Raw genomic sequence first — 21,621 nt, 5'->3', positions numbered from 1 at the left:
CCATACATAACGTAACCTACATATCCATCTGTCTCCGTTACTGGTGATAGGAGCGGGATCACCTCTCATCTTCCTCTATGTATACTATAGCGTTAGGGTACTGCCCACCCCCCCTGTCTCTGACACTTTCACATTGGTGAAGGGAGAGAGGCTTGTCAATGTAACTACCCCTTGCTAGGTCCCTGACCAATAAACTGTCACCAGCTGGGACACCAGCCCCCCCCTCCCCCCCACCCATTCAGTGTCCCCAGTGACAAATTGGGGGTTGAGAGGCTGAGGCTGTCCTTCTTGAGTTACCCAACCCCCATAGCCCTTATAGATCGTCATAAAATACATGTTTCAGTAATAGAATAGTGCATGCAGGTATATGGGGTGTTTTTGTCTTGCATTCTAGCTCTTTCTTAGAGACTCCGCAGTAGACCAATACTGCTGATGTAAGTCTCACTGCCAAGTGCCACACAAATTATTAACCCAGCTGATGTTCAGCCAAAATCAAGTCAACTCTCTCCTTGAATTTATTCATTAGGATAAAAGGCTTCAGCGCAAGTGAATACAAAATGTTTGTCACATTGACTGTGCAGTCAGCTATGTGTGCACAGTTTGACATTGATGGAAAAGGGATAGCAAGTTTGTTTTGTTTGTTTACACAACAAAACACGATGCAGCTGCATGAATTAATGTTAAGGATTGATTTGTGTATTCCCTCGCCATACAGAGCGAGCTGAATATGATTTTGAAATATGTCACAGGCACAGCTTGCTATTCAACAATTCTAACTCACTCCCAGCTGTGATCAGATTCTCTGTGATCAGATTCTCTGTGATCAGTTTTGCGTGCGCGAGCGTTGTAGCCTCTTCTTCAGTCACAGCAGAGCAGCATTGACAGAACGAGAAGTGGAGAGGGAGAAAGGGGTGAGTGGCAGAAACAAGAAACAGACCATCTCTGACAAAATAGCGGCAGTGGCTGGCGAGGGAGAGCTTGTGCTGCTGCGTCGCGCGCCCAGAAGTACACACACACACACACACACTTCGGAAAACGTCATTTGAATAGACTCAACTGGGCACCGACTCTACTTCACGCTGCAAACGAGCAGCCGCACAGGACGTATGGGAGACAGCACCTAGATTGTAGGACCGGACAGATACTCAAGGTTTCGGCCTGGAACGTTGACAGTGCAGCCACGGTCTCCACGGCTGCACCAGGACTGAATGGTAAAGAGACCCGAGAAACGGGACAGCAAGAACGGCTTGTGAATGGCTTCTTCTCCTGTCCCAGTCACTCCAGCATCGATTGAAGGAGCGACACCGTCGCCCACTGGGAATGAAGTGCCCACCACCAACACCCGTCAGGTGGGTTGTATACACGGATTTAGCCCTAAATTGTTGCAAGAAACATTGTTTTTGAAATGTATCGTCGTGGTTGATGCGGAATAGCTCACGGATACTTTGGCTTGCCAAATGTCCGCGTGAGGATGGTAGGGTGAAGGCGTTCCCCTGGTTACCAAATCCTCAAGGTGCTCGGCTCGAGCGCAGTCGAAAACAAAGTTGTCCGACCGTTTATTTGTTGCAGTGTTAGTGTTTAGTGTCAGTGGTTGTTAGGTGCTACACTGTACAAGGTACTCCCTCCTCGACTAAGGAATGTGTTACTTGTGATTTGTAGGATTCTGCACGTTGCAAGTAGGCTAGCCTATGCATTTCATTGAAGATTCATCACATCCAAAACAGACAGCCAAACTATCCAACATGCATGTTTTCCACGGACAGTGTGTATTGTTGTTTACAGGTGACATTTGGACAGTGGATTTGTTTAGGCTTAGGTTTAGAGTCTGCTAAACAGGTCTATCAATGTCACTGGTTCTAAAGAGGGTTTGCTGGCAATTTGCCGTGACGTCGTGTAGCCCGTTATTTTTCGGAGTGACAGAGACGCAAGAATGTCAAGCCTATAGCCCAGGGACCATCAACTAGATTCAGCCGCCAAGCCGCTGAATCTAGTGACCATCTTAAACGGATGGTCAGGGGTCCGGAACATAATGACAAATAATTTATAAACAGCAAATTGACCGCAGGAAGCCCAGACATATGTCATATTTGGCTAAAACATTTTCATTTCAAACCTTCCTTACATAAGCTATAGATCACATAGGCCTATATCTTTCTATTATGCATGGGAATAATTTTGAAACAGATTTCCTAAATTAAATTCACTTGGAGCTGATTTGCACCACAGGCTATATCAATATCATGCAAACCAATCGGTATTTACTCTTATTTGCTTCGGCTCTTTAGGTGTAGCCTATAAATGACAACCTTTTTTATTTTGCTTTGTGGTCACCAGTTTTGCATCTAGGTAGGCCGACACATTGTAGGGCTGAAATAGGCAACCATATGTTTTTCTGTTCTTTAGTAACTGGCTGCCCCGCAGCCCTACATTCTGACCATAGACTGTAAAACAAGTAGAAGTCATTAGAAGGGTGGTAACCTTTTGAACTTCTCACAAATAGCTCACCCCAAAGTGTCAGTGATCACCACGAGTTATGCACTTTTGAATGATTACACCGCAATTTTACAGGACTAGGCCTGTGTATTGTCATGACATGCTAAATTGGACAGGTTGTGTGAAGGCAGTCAATGGCATGAAACATTGATGTCATGTGCCCTAGGAGCAAGAGTTTTGTGCTCAGGGCTGGGCAGAGGGCTTTGCGGAAATGCATCTGGATTTAGTTGCCTTTCAACATTGTCTGTTATTTGGAACAACCTTTTAAAAGTACAGTATAGTGAAATGACATGCAGTGACAACAATGCGAACAAAAGAGGCGTGGCTATTTATTGACATTACTATTATATCACGTGTTCAGTTCAGTGGGCCTGAACTAGACCTTCTGTGTTAATTGCTGCCTATGGGAGTGTGGTTTGAAAATGGGATTTTGTGTACAAACATGACACAAAATCACTGAGCCTGTAAATATGATGGATAAAGGAATATTAATCGTCTCTCTGTTCTATCATTTAAGTCTCTGTGAGGCTGCCTGCTGTATAGTACAGTGTGATGCTGGTGCACACACACACACAGAGAGAGATTAACATAAATGTTGATAAACTCCCATATCTACTGGGTGAAATTCCACAGTGTGCCATCACAGCAGCAAGATTTGTGACCTGTTGCCACAAGAAAAGGGCAACCAGTGAAGAACAAACACCACTGTAAATACAACCCATATTTATGTTTATTTATTTTAACTTGTGTGCTTTAACCATTTGTACATTGTTACAACACTGCATATATATAATATGACATTTGTAATGTCTTTATTGTTTTGAAACTTCTGTATGTGTAATGTTTACTGTTCATTTTTATTGTTTATTTGACTTTTGTATATTACCTACCTCACTTGCTTTGGCAATGTTAACACATGTTTCCCATGCCAATAAAGCCCCTTGAATTGAATTGAATTGAATTGAGAGAGAGAGAGAGAGAGAGAGAGAGAGAGAGAGAGAGAGAGAGAGAGAGAGAGAGAGAGAGAGAGAGAGAGAGAGAGAGAGAGAGAGAGAGAGAGAGAGAGAGAGAGAGAGAGAGAGAGAGAGAGAGAGAGAGAGAGCTGGCACAGTGTCACCCAGGGGGCAGGCACAGTTGTCCAGCGCCATGGCAGCAGATTGTTTGGCAGAGTCTGTCGAGAATATGGCAGTGGGATTACGCACTAGCACACAGACAAGCACACACACAGGGACACATGCACCATGCACGTACTGGTGCGTGCGTGCACACACACTCACACCCTCAGACGCACACATTTAGAAATACTATAACACTGTTCTTATTACTTTATTGTAATGGGTGTGCATATACCCAGGGCCCTATGGGAGGTCGTTTAACATCGTGAGTAGGATTGTCTGACGGGATGGGATGGGCGGAAGAGGGAGGTAAAAAGGCGTTTGTCACCAGATCTGTTCACGTGGAGGACATCTGCCACTCTTTCCGGCTCGGTTAAGGCCAGATTGTGACAAAATCAGGACTGGCAACAGTGACATGTGGGATGTGTGTGAGTGCGCTTGTGTGTGCATGCACATGTGTGTGGCGTATGTGTGTTGCGTGTGGGAGAGAGAGAAAGAGCTAGAAACATTAAACAAGGGGACAGAGAGGAGGCAAGGGCGAGGGGGCGACAGCGTGATAGATATCTTATGAGTGGGGTAATATCATTGTGTTGGTAATGCTGGATCAATTATTTTCGAAAAGAAGGCGGTTGTTTTAGCAGTGTTCGCCATAGCAGCCAATCTGATTCCATTTCCTCAGTGGCTAATTGATGAGGAGAATGGGAAGGAGATAGAGAAAGGCATACATGATTGATAAGGAGGGATGGAAAGAAATGAGAAAGGGAATGGAAGGGGGGGAGAAGTGATGGATGAGAATGGATAGGGGGAGGGAGGGAGAGGGAGAGAGAGAGGTTAAGGGTACAGCCTTGTCTGTATCTCACCTCAAGACGACTTTTGAAACGATGTCATTGAAATCTCAGGGTCGATTCATGCGTTTAGCGGAACGCAGATCCCACCACCAGTCACCACCCCATGCAGCCACCAGGGACACAAGAGAACAGTCACAGCATGGTCTCTATGTCCCGTCTCACCCAGCCACAGTCTTTAAACATGACCGCTACATAGACTGCCATGTGGAATAAATAAATACTACTTCGGATTATATTTCTTCCCATGCATTATTTAACATAATAAATACATAACAGGTTGGCAATCAGTTATGGAACATCAGCTGTATTTACAATATCTCCAGTTGCCCAAAACTCAGAGAACATGTGTCAGACTGTGTGCGCAACTGGTCAACTGGAGTCAGGTGCAGGAGAGCAGAGGCACACTTTAATTGGCAGAAGCAAATCAGTCGGATGCAACAGCGTCACAACACTCCAGCCAAAAGCGAATAGCGCACTGGTCACACAAAATGATGTACAACAATACAATACCACGGGTTCAAAACAATCCCCGGGAAAAAAACAGCCTGACGCGTCACACGATAAACGTAACGGACAATTACACACACAGACATGGGGGGGAACAGAGTATAATATACACGTAGAGTGATGAGGGGGATGTAAAACCAGGTGTGCGGGAAGACAAAACAAATGGAAAATGAAAGGTGGAGCGGCGATGGCTAGAAGACCGGTGACGTCGACCGCCGAGCGCCGCCCGAACAAGGAGAGGAGCTGACTTCGGCGGGAGTCGTGACAACATGGAATAACATTGGTGTATGCCAAAACGTAACTGTCATTAAGATCAAAGACATGTTTTTAGATCAGAGTTAGGGTCAATTCCATTTCAATTCCTGTCAGTCTAATTGGACAAGGTCTTTTCATAATACAAATAGAAACTGACCCTTTTCCAGATGGAGTTGAGCCCAATAATGATCGGAATAACTATTTTGTCAGAGAGTTTGAGTGCAGACAGACAGGTGTGGTATAGACAGAACAGTGCTGCTGTGTGTCAGGTTAACTTAGTGAATACGTTCTCTGTCTTCTACTCTGTCTCTGTCTCTGTCTCTGTCTGTATCTCTCTCTGTCTCTGTCTGTATCTCTCTCTCTCTCTCTCTCTCTCTCTCTCTCTCTCTCTCTCTCTCTCTCTCTCTCTCTCTCTCTCTCTCTGTATCTCTCTCTCTCTCTCTCTCTCTCTCTCTCTCTCTCTCTCTCTCTCTCTCTCTCTCTCTCTCTCTCTCTCTCTCTCTCTCTCTCTCTCTTTCTTTTTGCCCTGGAGATATTTTGCAAAGTCATGCTTCCCTCTGCAGTTGCCATTGGTCTGACTGCCATTACTTCCACCGTGAAACCACAAAAGGCACGAGCAGTCTGAGGCTATGTGTACACGTGTGTGTGTTTGTGTGGGTGTGTGTGCTCAGCGGACTCCACATATGTGTGCACAGTGGACCCCATACCCATGCTACGAGTGTGGGTTTATGTGTCAATGTTTGTGTGTATATTTTATCAGTGTGTGAGGCCATACTTTCTGACTGGGCCATTTTTCAGTCACGTCATTATCTGTGTTTTTGGTCTCCGGCTCGCCTAATGCAGCGTATCCAAGGAGACGTGAGAGAAAGTGCGTCGTATGCTACGGCCATATTTCGGGAGCTTTAGTGAGTTGAGACTCAGGTTAAAGTGCTTTGCTCAAGGGTTCATTCTCTCTACTGCAGCCGGAGCCCTGTGTGCTCCCTCCTGTGTCTCTCCAATCTGCGGATATGACAAAGCATTTCATTCTGAGTTTAGCAGTTGCCAAGACGATGTACGGTGCACGGCACGGTAATAAGGTGCAAATTACAAAGTACGTGCATTTTTTTTCCTTTGGTCTTAGTTATCTTTACTGTTTCATCCTCATCAGAATCCTGGCTATATATAATCAGATATACAGCAAAAAGGCTTTGATTGTCCCTTGTCCTATGACATCATGTTAATGCGCCTCGACTAGCCTGAAAGTTACCAAAAATGGTGCAGACATTAGCATAGGGTGTGACAGGTTTGATGAAGATGACACATACTCACTCGTCATATCATGTGTGGTATATACCACTGCTGAGTGTTAGAGTACCCAGCTTTACTCTTGTCTCATGGGGCAGTCTCTATTGGGGTGCCACAGGGTTCAATCCTCGGGCCGACTCTTTTCTCTGTATACATCAGTGATGTCTCTCTTGCTGCTGGTGATTCTCTGATCCACCTCTACGCAGACGACACCATTCTGTATACTTCTGGCCCTTCTTTAGACACTGTGTTAACTAACCTCCAGACGAGCTTCAATGCCATACAACGCTCCTTCCGTGGCCTCCAACTGCTCTTAAATGCAAGCAAACTAAATGCATGCTCTTCAACCGATCGCTGCCCACACCTACCCACCCGTCCAGCATCACTACTCTGGACGCTTCTGACTTAGAATATGGTGACTACTACAAATACCTAGGTGTCTGGTTAGACTGTAAACTCTCCTTCCAGACTCACATTAAGCATCGCCAATCCAAAATTAAATCTAGAATCGGCTTCCTATTTCGCAACAAAGCATCCTTCACTCATGCTGCCAAACATACCCTTGTAAAACTGACTATCCTACCGATCCTTGACTTCGGCGATGTCATTTACAAAATAGCCTCCAACACTCTACTCAGCAAATTGGATGCAGTCTATCACAGTGCCATCCGTTTTGTCACCAAAGCCCCATATACCACCCACCACTGCGACCTGTATGCTCTCGTTGGCTGGCCCTCGCTTCATATTTGTCGCCAAACCCACTGGCTCCAGGTCATCTATAAGTCGTTGCTAGGTAAAGCCACGCCTTATCTCAGTTCACTGGTCACCATAGCAGCACCCACCCGCAGCACTCGCTCCAGCAGGTATATTTCACTGGTCACCCCCAAAGCCAATTCCTCCTTCGGCTGCCTTTCCTTCCAGTTCTCTGCAGCCAATGACTGGAATGAACTGCAAAAATCACTGAAGCTGGAGACACATATCTCCCTCACTAGCTTTAAGCACCAGCTGTCAGAGCAGCTCACAGATCACTGCACCTGTACATAGACAATCTGTAAACAGCCCATCCAACTTCCTCATCCCAATATTGTTATTTATTTTGCTCCTTTACACCCCAGTACCACTACTTGCACACTCATCTTCTGCACATCTATCACTCCAGTGTCTAATTTGCCATACTGTAGTAATTTCGCCACTATGGCCTATTTATTGCCTCACTCCCCTTATCCTACCTCATTTGCACACACTGTATATAGACTTTCTCTATTGTATTATTGACTGTATGTTTGTTTATTCCATGTGTAACTCTGTGTTGTTGTTTGTGTCGCACTGCTTTGCTTTATCTTGACCAGGTCGCAGTTGTAAATGAGAACTTGTTCTCAACTAGCCTACCTGGTTAAATAAAGGTGAAATAAAAAATTAAAATGTTTTTTAAAAAGTGGTGGCGCTGTTACTACTAAGGCCCTGGTTATGAACACACAGTGAGAGCTGCCCATTCATATAGTATTAGGGAGCACGCACTCTATTTTCAATACAACTGAGTATGCCACTGATGGCAAAGAGCTGGTAGGTGGGTATCGGTTTCATTCATTCATTGGTTTATTCATCCATCCCTCCATTCATTCCTCTATTTCTCTCGCTCTCTCCTTATTCAATATAGGTTCAATTAAATGAAATTAAATACAAAAATACTGTGGGCCTCCTATTCTAGGACATGACCAATTGTCTGTGAGGTGTGAAATAGGCATGATGACTCTGAAACGGACCTGATGGAAAGATCAAAGAGCGAGCGGGAGAGAGAGGGTCAGTTAGGACAACGTCAGACCAATGTTATTTCTAGGTGGGGCTCCAAAGGCCCCCAAAGCAACATCCAGGACCCCTGGCACCAATATTGAAATTGAAACCAATTGAAACCTAAATCCTTTAGGTGGGAGAAACACTGGACCAAAGTAAAACATCTGAGCAATGAATGAAAATAATCCAATGATATTGTCCTATAAAACAGTACAGTAGTCCGGGGTAAACCCCAGGTCAGGCAATGGGATGAAGGGAGGTGCGATGAAGATGATGACGATGATTATGATAAATACCGTTATGGGTGAAGGTGAGGTCTTATGTGGGCTTCCTCTATGAGGCACATTCACTTCACATTCACTTCACATTCACTTCACATTCACTATATCACTGTCTGCTGCTTGCTCCTACTCTGTTCTCCCACTCCTGTATTCACTCAGAGACCTGTGGGTTACCACTAATAGCATATTTGTGTTGGTGTGGGATCAAAGTGGCTATTTAACCCACCCCCAAGGCACAATCTTCCAAACATCTCTCACATTCGTAGAATGCCTTTGCTCTGCCCCCTCTTGAGAGCTGACAGATGTAGTGTGTGTGTGCGTGTGTGTACGTGGAGAACGGTGCGGTATGTTAAGGGGAGTTCAATGTTACGGAATGCACTAACAACGATCAATAGCATCGTGTGGGAACCGGAGGCCCTTGTTGCTATGTGTGTGCGTGTCTGTCTGTGTGTGTCTTTGTGGACCGGTGCCTGAATGGCTGCCTGTGTGCATGTGGCCCCTGTGAAGCCCCCTATGGGACAAAGACAGTGCTTGTGTTTATGGCTGAGAGGCGTGCCCCCCGGGGGTTTGTCTCTTTCCCAATAAAATACAATCAGGCATTTGATCGGACAGCTCTTTTTTTCTTAAGTCTCTCCAGGTTTTTTGTCTGACCTCGAAAACATTCTTCTGGGGCTTTCTGGATGTCTGACAGCTTTGGTTTAACCACCAGTGACTGGCGTTTCTAGACTCATAGAGAGGAAAAGGTTGGAGTGGAGTAAGAGGGCTTTACCGTCCAGCTCTGTCTCTCTGGTCAGCCAGTCTCTTAGCCCCTCTTACCCTACTCAAAGGTCTAACCTCAGACTCTTACGTACTTCAGATGTAATTTAAAAAGTGTAAGTTGTGGAGTTAATTATTTTCTGGTGACTTAGTTTGATTTAGCTTAGAAGAGCAGGCATCAAGTGCTCTTTGCGTTGACTATCTACATGAATGGAATCAAAGAAGTTTTCATCGAAAGTCATATCGTAAAATGAGTGTGGCTTAACACCAGAAAAGGCTTCAAAGGAGTTTTGCAAAAGTAGAGCCCAACATTCCGCATTAAGCCTTCAAGTCTGTAAGTTAAATAAGTAAATCTTAGCGATTATTGCCTCCAACACTATAATAAGTATTACAGTAAAGTAGCTCAAAGGCTGCATGCTCTGCTTTGGTTACCCTGAACAACAAGGTGCTAAAAACAGCCCCAGGTCAGTGCAGCAGCTAAATTAGGCCTGAAATGCCACGTGCTGGAATATCTTAATAGTATGTCCAGGACGATACCAGTATGGCAATATTTTTTTACATAGCAAAAATGTAAACACGAAGCAGACCAAACTCATTGGTCCTTAAAACACCTGCTGTTTGTAGAACTCTGGATGACAACATAATAATGTTCGTTTCCAACATTAAGGCTGTTAAATCCTCTTCGTGTTTTGTTTCCTTGCCACGATACTAACGAGTATCGCGATACTGGTATCGTCCCAGCCCCACTTGCTAGGGTCCTTATCATTACAATATAATAAGTGGGCTTGAGTGACTTTGTGAAGTGTGTGTGGGGAAACAGACGTGTGTGTGTGTTTACAGTGTCAGTGCTAAGACTCCCTTGGCGTCACTCAAAGGTCACACTATCTCACGCTGGTAGCTCTGCCAGTCCTGGCAGACCTTGATAACCCATACCAGACAGGAATTTGGCTGCTTTTAAACATATTTTCAACAGCTAAATTAGGCCTCTGTTATCAAGTGGCCTGCAGGAATCTGGGCCATCAGTAGGAAGTGGTCATTCATTCCCATTTCCTAGTCCATGTCCTTTAGGAGGCCTGGGGTGAACAGACAGCAGACAGTCAAGGTTTAAGGTCTTGGGTACTGTAGACTTCTGGTAATGTATCAGGTAGGGTGTGTCCTCCTAGCAAAACTGTCAGTTCCATGTTCACTGATATGCTGTACTGTTTTTGGATCCACAGCAGCATTTTTAACTATATAGGGCAGTTCTTAGAGAAAATGAGTCTAAAAATGTATTGGTCTAGCTTCCAATGCTAATGAGCTAGTAGGAACCCATTGACAGCAACATGGTCTTTCAGAGGTTTTTGCAAGTGAGGAAAGCAACTTCAAAACCATCCTGCAGTGCCCTTCACAGAAATAGTTGATTGATCGCCTGGAAATTCCACATGCTGTAAGAACTGGCAAAGGTCCTTATCATAACAGACTCCAGCAAGTGGACATGATTATGACTTTGTGAAGGGTGTGTGGAAAACAGAAGGGCACTGTGTGTGTGTTTGTGTGTGCCTGTGTGGGTGTTTAAAGTATCAGTGCTAACATTGGCATCACTCAAAAGTCACACACACACTCTCTCATGCTCTTAGCTCTGCCAGTCCAGGTGCTGGCACTCCTTGATTGAAGTGTTTTGTTACCCCTGTAGGTGACAAGGTTCTTTCCAGAAATACAATGTTTTTTGCTTTGCAGAAAGCCTTTGTTGAACTGAAAGTGGTACTTAATGCAGGTAAAACTAAGTATATGTTACTTTCAAAACAGCTTAAAAATGGATCTGATGATTTATGCATATGTACATTGGATGGTGCCCACTGGCCATATTGATCGTATCCCCGCTTATAAATACTGTATCTGGGTATATGGATTGACGAAAATCTATCTGTCAAAAAGCATATTGATGAGTTAGTTAAGAAGTTAAGAATTAAAATGGGCTTCTTGTATAGAAATAGACCATGACTTTCGTTAAATAGTAGAAATCATTCAGCCGACATTCATTGCACTATTTTTGTATTATAAAGCCCTATCTTCCTTGTTAACCTAACCCTATATGAGTTACTAGACCCGGTCTCAGAGATGGAGGCCCCTTCGCTCTCCTCTGAGTTAGGTAGATCTGCGTTTAGTTTTTTTGCACCTTACTCATGGAATGATCACCAGAATTCTCTAAAGTTGGATGGTACCGTTAGGGCAGTTCAGACAGCTGGTTGATGACATTTTCCCGGTGGAATGTGTTGGTTTTTCAGGATATTGTTTCGTAAGTTACTTTTCTTAAATTGCATGTGTTTTTATTGCCTTGAAAATGGTAAATATTGTGAATTTGTATGACTGTGTGAAGGCTCCCTTGTAAAAGAAGCCTGTGTCTCAATGGAATTTCCCTCTTTATATAAAGGTAAAACAACTATTAAAATACATACAGTACAGACAGACACCAGAAGATTTTGTCTGCTTTTAATTATTTCCTTTTTATCGCAAAGCTCAAGTACAGGCTGTGCTTTTCCATTGCATCATTATCCATTATCTCCTGCTGCAGTACAGCTAATCTCTCCAAACCTATTCTGCTGACCGTCCCAATCACAGGAGCAGGTGCACAGCATGCCTTTCACGCACGCACACACACACACAGGCACACACACGCACGCACACACACACCACTCCCTGTATTAAGGCGTTATTTACGACCCTCCTCCTGGATATCAGCGAGTGGTAATGGACGTGTGGCAGACCTTGAAGGGAAGGTTATGGGCCTTGAAGTGAAGGTTGTGAGTGGGAACGACCAATGTGTTTGAGCATCTATTATAAGAGGTTCTCTATCTGCTCTCTGGAGCATCAAGGGGTCCAGGGACCGATGCACACCTGATGAGATCCGTGTACTAGCTCAGCTGGGTAACCACTACGCAGTGCACACCTCCGACACACACTCCCATTCCGTTACTTCTTTGATGAAGTGGTAGCAGGATCCCATACCTGGAGCTTGGCCAAGGTGACTGGGAATTCTTCCGCTGCTCTGTCGTTCGCTACATACTTTAGTCTGAGACTGCCATCATCGAAGTCGTTTGTGGTGACGAGGGGCACGAGGAGCGTTGTACAAAACAAAGTCATCAGCGATTGGATTGTTTCTAACCAATCAGAGTATCAAAGCCAATGATGAATTTTCAAACCGCCGCTTTACCCACGTATGTTCTGGCTCTGGCCCAACTAGAGTTGGGCGGTATCCAGATTTTCATACCGTCATACCGTTTTTGTACCATACTGGGGAATACGGTATTACCGAATGTATATTGCACACAAGGGCCGCAATATATATTTTTTATGCACAAAACAATTTTGCCAACAGGAGGGGATTGACTGTTTCTGCTGTAACCAAGAAGCTTGATCGTGAAATCTAGCCACCCAGCTTGCAAGTTAGCAAACCAAATGCATAGCTGGAGCCCCGAGCTGGATATCATTTATTTGACGCATCTTAGATGTCTTATACTGTAGTTGTACTTAAAGATGCACTATGCAGAAATCGCTCTGCCATTTCCTAGTTGCAAAAATTATAATAGTTCGCTTCATTTCAGTTTGTGACACAACAAGCATGTATATTGTAGAGAATAATTGTACCATCTAAACCACTGTGACATATCTTTTCAATAACCCAAAATATTGTATTTTCAGCTGTTTGAAGCTGGTGTACAAAACCGAAAGTAAAAGACGCAAAAACGAAACTTAAGACCAGGAAGCATAGAAATAGTGCACATAGAACAGTTCTACCGCTTCTTATACTTGCTTTCAATGAGAATGACAGATCTAGAACTTACATTTCTATGTGAATTTGGTCAGGCCGCACAAAAAGTGACATATTGCAGCTTTAATTTATAGTAGCATGCACACATCGCGTGGCGGGGTGCCCCTGATACCGTCGGTATTTCGAAATACCCCGGTATATGGTGTAAACCACAGAGGGCCGAGTGTCTGCGGGTTTTCGCTCCACTCTTGTACTTGATTGATGAATTAAGGTCACTAATTAGTAAGGAACTCTCCTCACCTGGTTGTCTAGGTCTTCATTTAATTGAAAAACCAATAACCATCAGACACTTGGCCCTCCATGGAGTGAGTTTGACACCCCTGGTATAAATGGTATATCGCCCAAGCCTAGCCCCAACCCAATTGTTTCTGGACCAATCAGACGGCCCCGAATGTCTTCGCATCGGGGAGGTACTCAGATCCAGACTCACTGCGGAGAAGAAACTAACATCTGTGGGTGTGGCGTAGTGTTTTGCTGAAGCAAGGAGTCTGGGTAGCCAGGCAAACTGGGAGTATGCTCTGGGATGTGTGTGCAGTAAAGGATTACTTGGCAGAAAATACATTTCTGTGCACTGAATGCATAAAAGCACCACTCTGAGGATTTGAAAGTGATTTTCTTTTCTCTCCTCCACTGTATCAGTTTAAGTGGAATGGATGGAATGCAATGATTAATGTCCAATTGCTCCACAGTTAACAACTAATTATTTCAGAACTTGGTGGATATTTTGCGGTTCTGTGTGTGTGTGTGTGCGCAAAGCGTCCATGCATGTACGAGCATGCATGTGTGTAGAGTTGTGGACTAAAACTCAAGTCCACTGTTTCCCAATGCTGGCACAGGACACTGTCTTTTGTGTGTGCTACTTCATTAATCTGCTTTAGCGTGGTCTGTGTGACGCACACCACTGTTTTACATCTCAATAGCTGCTTTACAGCCTTTGGTATCTGAATCTAAAGTCCTTTGAGGGGAACAGGTTTTGAGGCTTTTCAGACGAAAGTTAGTGCCGTTTCTTTGCCTCGGAATACGCCTACATGTCAGCATACTGGTGTCTTAGTGGAAATTCGATGCCAAGGGCTGTAGTAGTACACCCAGCAAACTGGGAACATTCCCAGGACATTAGCTAGCGTTCCCATTAAGTTCTAGTTACACTCATAGAAAAAAAGGTGCTATCTAGAACCTAGAAGAGTTCTTCGACTGTCCCGATAGGAGAACCATTTGAATAACCCTTTTTTCCCACCAGGTTCCCACCCTTTCCACAGAGGGTTCTACATAAAACCCAAAAGTGTTCTATCTGGAACCAAAAAGGGTTCAGCTGAATCAGTTTTTTCTAAAAGTGTAGGGTGTTATCCAACATTAGGATGATAACATCGCAAAAACATTCAAATAATGTTTTTGATAAGACAATGTTATATTTATATATGTTTCAAATCAAATATCCTTGGAATGTTCTCCTAACATTCACTAAAATGTTGTGCACAACATCTGTAACTACCACCACAGAACATTCAGTTATGTTTAGCTTTACAGGTAATGTAATAACAAAATGTGTTCTGGGAACATTCTTGCAATAGATGAATTCTTTATACAAACATTTTGGAACAACCTCATGAATGTGTGTGTGCTATCTGCTGGGTGGTCTTCCTAGTACCAGGCATGTTGTGCACAGATAGAGCTCTACCCGTGTACAGTCGTGGCCAAAAGTTTTGAGAATGACACAAATATTAATTTTCACAAAGTCTGTTGCCTCAGTTTGTATGATGGCAATTTGCATATACTCCAGAAAGTTATGAAGAGTGATCAGATTAATTGCAATTAATTGCAAAGTCCCTCTTTGCCATGCAAATGAACTGAAACCCCCAAAAACATTTCCACTGCATTTCAGCCCTGCCACAAAAGGACCAGCTGACATCAGGTCAGTGATTCTCTCGTTAACACAGGTGTGAGTGTTGACGAGGACAAGGCTGGAGATCACTCTGTCATGCTGATTGAGTTTTAATAACAGACTGGGAGCTTCAAAAGGAGGGTGGTGCTTGGAATCATTGTTCTGCCTCTGTCAACCATGGTTACCTGCAAGGAACCACGTGCCGTCATCATTGCTTGGCACAAATAGGGCTTCACAGGCAAGGATATTGCTGCCAGTAAGATTGCACCTAAATCAACCATTTATCGGATCATCAAGAACTTCAAGGAGAGCGGTTCAATTGTTGTGAAGAAGGCTTCAGGGCGCCCAAGAATGTCCAGCAAGCACCAGGACCGTCTCCTAAAGTTGATTCAGCTGCGGGATCGGGGCACCACCAGTACAGAGCTTGCTCAGGAATGGCAGCAGGCAGGTGTGAGTGCATCTGCACGCACAGTGAGGCGAAGACTTTTGGAGGATGGCCTGGTGTCAAGAAGGGCAGCAAAGAAGCCACTTCTCTCCAGGAAAAACATCAGGGACAGACTGATATTCTACAAAAGGTACAGGGATTGGACTGCTGAGGACTGGGGTAAAGTCATTTTCTCTGATGAATCCCCTTTCCGATTGTTTGGGGCATCCGGAGAAGACAAGGTGAGCGCTACCATCAGTCCTGTGTCATGCCAACAGTAAAGCATCCTGAGACCATTCATGTGTGGGGTTGCTTCTCAGCCAAGGGAGTGGGCTCACTCACAATTTTGCCTAAGAACACAGCCATGAATAAAGAATGGTACCAACACATCCTCCAAGAGCAACTTCTCCCAACCATCCAGGAACAGTTTGGTGACGAACAATGCCTTTTCCAGCATGATGGAGCACCTTGCCATATTGCAAAAGTGTTAACTAAGTGGCTCGGGGAACAAAACATCGATATTTTGTGTCCATGGCCAGGAAACTCTGCGGACCTTAATCCCATTGAGAACTTGTGGTCAATCCTCAAGAGGCGGGTGGACAAACAAAAACCCACAAATTCTGACAAACTCCAAGCATTGATTATGCAAGAATGGGCTGCCATCTGTCAGGATGTGGCCCAGAAGTTAATTGACAGCATGCCAAGGGCGGATTGCAGAGGTCTTGAAAAAGAAGGGTCAACACTGCAAATATTGACTCTTTGCATCAACTTCATGTAATTGTCAATAAAAGCCTTTGACACTTATGAAATGCTTTTAATTATACTTCAGTATTCCATAGTAACATCTGCCAAAAATATCTAAAGACACTGAAGCAGCAAATTTTGTGAAAATTAATATTTGTGTCATTCTCAAGCATCATGTTGTGGGGGTGCTGTGCTGCAGGAGGGACTGGTGCACTTCACAAAATAGATGGCATCATGAGGTAGGAAAATTATGTGGATATATTGAAGCAACATATCAAGACATCAGTCAGGAAGTTAAAGCTTGGTCGTAAATGGGTTTTCCAAATGGACAATGACCCCAAAGTTGTGGCAAAATGGCTTAAGGACAACAAAGTCAAGGTATTGGAGTGGCCATCACAAGGCCCTGACCTCAATCCCATAGAAAATGTGTGGGCAGAACTGAAAAAGCGTGTGTGAGCAAGGAGGCCTACAAACCTGACTCAGTTACACCTACTCTGTCAGAAGGAATGGGCCAAAATTCACTCAACTTATTGTGGGAAGCTTGTGGAAGGCTACCCAAAACATTTGTCCCAAGTTAAACAATCTAAAGGCAATGCTACCAAATACTAATTGAGTGCATGTAAACTTCTGACCCACTGGGAATGTGATGAAAGAAATAAAAGCTGTAATAAATTATTCTCTACTATTATTCTGACATTTCACATTCTTAAAATAAAGTGGTGATTCTAACTGACCTAAGACAGGGAATTTTTACTAGGATTAAATGTCAGAAATTGTGAACAACTGAGTTTAAATGTATTTGGCTAAGGTGTATGTAAACTTCCGACTTCAACTGTAGCTACGTAGTTTAAATATCAACAGTACTGCTACTGCAGCATAACATGTGATTAACACTTGATAACACTTGATTTAGCCTACATCATCATCAATATTCAGTCTGAATGGCTGATTCCGCAGCAGAGAGAGGCAGAAAGACATAGAGAGGTAAATCACAATTAGTAAAAGAAATCGAGTGCATTGCCATGCCTAGTACTCATGATGCTCTGACGGTTATACATGCTTTTATAATGATGGTTAAGCCTGTATTTTTGTAGTCTTACATTGGTTAATACTATGGCTTAGGGAGTAGGGTAAAGTATGCGTCTTCAACCTTTTCTTGCCCAGGGACCCCACCGAGGCAAGCTGGCGACCCACGTCTTGTCTTATCGCCAGGTGAATGATAATGGCAAGGAAAAGTAATCAACATTTTAAAATGTAATAGATTTGGTAGATAGTTTTTCATTATTTTGTCCTCTCCACATTATAATTGGAGGACGAAATGTAAACTCTAACATAGCCTATTAGCTAGAAAAAGGTAACTCTAAACACATTTTTGCTAAAAGCAGATTTTTAGCTGGTTAAACAAAGGTAAGCCATGTGTTGGCAAAAATGTATGTCCAGTTCAAGAAAGCTTACCAGCACCCAGCGAAACTCGCCGTGACACTTACTCACGGGTGCTTTTTTAAAGCCTATGTTTAGATACTCCAGCGAGTGTAATTAGCTCCAATGACTGTAATTTGCTCAATATTAGGTTATTGAGTTGACATTATTAGTTGACATTATTAGAAAGATGTTCTCCTGTTTGTATGTCCTTTAAATCTTTGTTTAGTCTGTTGTTGCTAGCGATATTCATAAAAACATTTTTATAAAAAGCACTTTTTAAATATATATACAGTGCCTTCAAAAAGTATTCACAGCCCTTTACTTTTTCAACATTTTATTGTGTTACAAAGTGGGATTAAAATTGATTTAATTGTCTTTTTGTTTTTGTCAACGATCTGCACAAAATACTCTGTAATGTCAAAGTGGAATTTTTTGAATAATTTTTTTTTTTTTTTTTTTAAAGAAATAACTTATCTTGATTATTCAACCCATGTTTGTCAATACATGTTAGAATCACCTTTGGCAGCGACTACAGCTGTGAATCTTTATGTGTAAGTCTCTAAGAGCTTTGAACATCTGGATTGTACAATATTTGCACATTATTATTTAAAAAATTCTTCAAGCTCTGTCAAGTTGGTTGTTGATCATTGCTAGACAGCCATTTTCAAGTCTTGCCGTAGTTTTTCAAGCCAATTTATGTCAAATCTGTAACTAGGCCACTCAGGAACATTCAATGTTGTCTTGGTAAGCAAATCCAGTGTATATTTGTCCTTGGGGTTCATGTTATTGTCCTGCTGAAAGGTGAATTTGTCTTCCAGTGTCTTTTAGAAAGCAGACTGAATCAGTTTTTCCTCTATGATTTTGCCTGTGCTTAGCTCTTCAATTTATTTTTATCGTAAATAACTCCCTAGTCCTTGTTGATGACAAGCATACCCATAACATGATGCAGCCACCACCATGCTTGAAAATATGGAGAGTGGTAATCAGTGATGTGTTGTGTTGGATTTGCCACAAACATAACGCTTTGTATTCAGGACATAAAATTGATTTCTATGCCTTATTTTTTTTCTTCTCAGTTTTACTTTAGTGCCTTATTGCAAACAAGATGCAAGTTTTGGATTTTTTTTATTCTGTACAGTCTTCTTCTTTTCACTCTGTCAATTAGGTTTGTATTGTAGAGTAACTTCAATGTTGTTGATCCATCCTCAGTTTTCTCCTATTACAGCCATTAAACTCTGTAACTGTTTCAACAGTTTCCCTTCTTTGTGAGGAATTGGAAAACCTCCCTGGTCTTTGTGGTTGAATCTGTGTTTGAAATTCACTGCTCGACTGAGTGACCTTACAGATAATTAATTCTATGTTAAACACTATTATTGCACACAGAGTGAGTCCATGCAACTTATTATGCGACTTGTTAAGCACATTCTTACTCCTGAACTTATTTAAGCTTGCCATAACAAAGGGTTTGAATACTTATTCACTAAAGACATTTCAGCTCTTCATTTTTAATTAATTTGTAAAAAGATTGACATTATGAGGTATTGTTTGTTTTTAATCCATTTGAAATTCAGGCTGAAACACTGCCCCAATGCATAGTGCCAACTGTACAGTTAGGTGGAAGAGGAATAATGGTCTGGGGCTGTTTTTCATGGTTCGGGCTAAACCCTAAGTTCCATTGAAGGAAAATCTTAACACTACAGCATACAATAACATTCTAGACAATTCTGTGCTTCCAACTTTGTGGCAACAGTTTGGGGATTGCCCTTTCCTGTTTCAGCATGACAATACCCCTGTGCACAAAGCGAGGTCCATACAGAAATGGTTTGTAGAGATCGGTGTGGAAGAACTTGACTGTTCTGCAGAGAGCCCTGAACTTAACCCCATCTAACACCTTTGGGATGAATTGGAACGCCGACTGCGAGCCAGTCCTAATCACCCAACATCAGTGCCCGACCTCACTAATGCGCTTGTGGCTGAATGGAACAAGTCCCCGCAGCAATGTTCCAACATCTAGTGGAAAGCCTTCCCAGAAGAGTGGAGGCTGTTATAGCAGCAAAGCGGGACCAACTCCAGATTAATGCCCATGATTTTGGAATGAGATGTTCGACTATCAGATGTCCACATTCTTTTGGTCATGTAGTGTACTTTCTGAAGTGCTGAACCAGGTAGTGCTGAACCCCAAGGAAGAGCCTCTGTTTCTGGGTAAGACCCAGCGAATCTACCCCTGGTGAATAGTAACTGACTGGATAAACTGAGTTGTATTTACTCTGGTCCTAACCACGGCATCCTGCCCTCCATAATCCTGTCTAAATCTATGAAACATTTAGCAGAACATTTGAGTTAATGCTCCATCAAATCGCTCGGCACTCAAATCAAGTACTCCTCACTACCACTACCCTCGCTCATCAATTTTACGAGGCCTTTCTATGAAAGGAAGATGTGGTTTTCCACGTGAGCTCACATTTACCCTAATTCGATCCCATTAAAACGTCCTCTCAATATGTCTTCGAGGGTAGAGGAGACTGGAGATGGTACTTCTCTCCCCCTCTGCGATCTGGAGTGGCTCGGTCTGTGATCTGATGAAGGGGGACTGCCTGATTAGAAATTAGGTTTGCGTTTTGGAGGGTTAAGCAATGCTGTATTGGTATTAGCCAAATGTTTTTTTTTCAAATGTTTTTTTTCCAGAGTGCAGTGCGAGTGGGGTTTTGGGGTACAGATGCTGAGTGGGTATTCTGTACTGCCTGGTTAATGGATTTATAGGAAATGCCATTTGTGTGCGTCCTGCCGATGCTGCTCTGCTACATACTTGTTTTTAACCCGATGGTAAGGTATCGTTGGTTGAGTGTGTTTGTGTTTATAGGGGTTGTATCAGGCACGGGTTTCTGCGTGCCCATTTACTGCAGCCAGTCCGAGCATCTGCTTGAGTCTCTTTCACTCTGATTCTCTCCCCTCTTCACTCCCTCCTTTCCTCTCTCTCTCTTCCTCAATCCCCGAAGTCTCAGCTTTCAGATCTGCTGCCGGTCAATACCACAATAGGGATACACATATAGGGATGGATACTGTAGCTCCAACACTTCCTCTGAGTCCAATCTTAACTAGCTTTTATGCAAATAGATTCCAGTTCAACACGGTACAGGTTAAAGACTAGTTCTTCCGCGAAACGTCCGGTCCTGAATAATTAGTTTGAGCGACTTACGACGTCAGTTTAGTGTGTTTTGGGTATTTCATGGCTGTTGGGTGTGCCCATACAGTCATATTACAGCCGTTGTTTTAATCATATCCTTATGTATTTAATTGACGTGATATGACAGGTCACATGAGAACAGCAGAGAGGTGAACCGTAGCACGAGTCAACCTCAGGCATGGCTGCTAGTACACTGTAAATGTAAACGCTCTACAACTCATTAAATGTGTTTGTGTGGCGAAATTAGCAGGACTTGCCTAACGAACGCGGAACTATAAATAAATAAACTATCATCTCTCTCTGTCTTTTTCTTTCTCTTTTCTGCAACCCCTCCTTCTGAGATGAAGCTGTTGACGTTCCCTAGTGGGGTGTGTGTCTCCACGTCTCCACGTGTGTTGATGGTACACCCTCTTCCTCATGTGTTTTACTGCTCTAGCTTTCAGTGTTCTGGAAGAGGATGTGAGGACGCTGCGTGGTTGCAGCGGTTTTAGTTGCTGGTCATCTGTCCTAATTGTAATGCGCTCAGATTCAGATGCACTTAACCACAGGGGTTTGGTGTGTCTGAGGTTTGCCGTGATGCCAGAATCCTTCACCACCATACTGTTCTGGAGTGTTCTTTCTTACTCAAATAAGCCAGTGTGTGGTAAAATCCTTTAAGGAGGCTTGAAATCATCCCGTGGTGTAATTGCTCCTGCAGTAGTATTTCTTTTACATTTAACTAGACAAGTCAGTTAAGAACAAATTCTTATTTACAATGACGGCCTAGGAACAGTGGGTTAACTTGTTCAGGGGCAGAAAACAGATTTTTACCTTGTCAGCTTTGGGATTCG

The 21,621-nt window shown here is 43.2% G+C and overlaps 1 protein-coding gene across 1 annotated transcript in view; it reads left to right on the top strand.

Moving 5' to 3' along the window:
* Positions 1–894: 894 nt before the first annotated feature.
* Positions 895–21,621, top strand: part of LOC139561098 (ankyrin-2-like) — a 256,021-nt gene continuing 235,294 nt past the window's right edge. Inside the window, exon 1 of the mRNA XM_071377945.1 lies at positions 895–1,349. Within this exon, the coding sequence (XP_071234046.1) occupies positions 1,254–1,349 (96 nt within the window). The 5' untranslated portion in view covers positions 895–1,253. The remainder of the gene's footprint in view (positions 1,350–21,621) is intronic.

This window comes from Salvelinus alpinus, chromosome 31 (assembly GCF_045679555.1).
Source record: "Salvelinus alpinus chromosome 31, SLU_Salpinus.1, whole genome shotgun sequence".
In the NCBI taxonomy this organism is placed as follows: Eukaryota; Metazoa; Chordata; class Actinopteri; order Salmoniformes; family Salmonidae; genus Salvelinus; species Salvelinus alpinus.
Note: the sequence above shows the minus strand (reverse complement) of the source record. Positions and strands in the feature narration are given on the sequence as shown.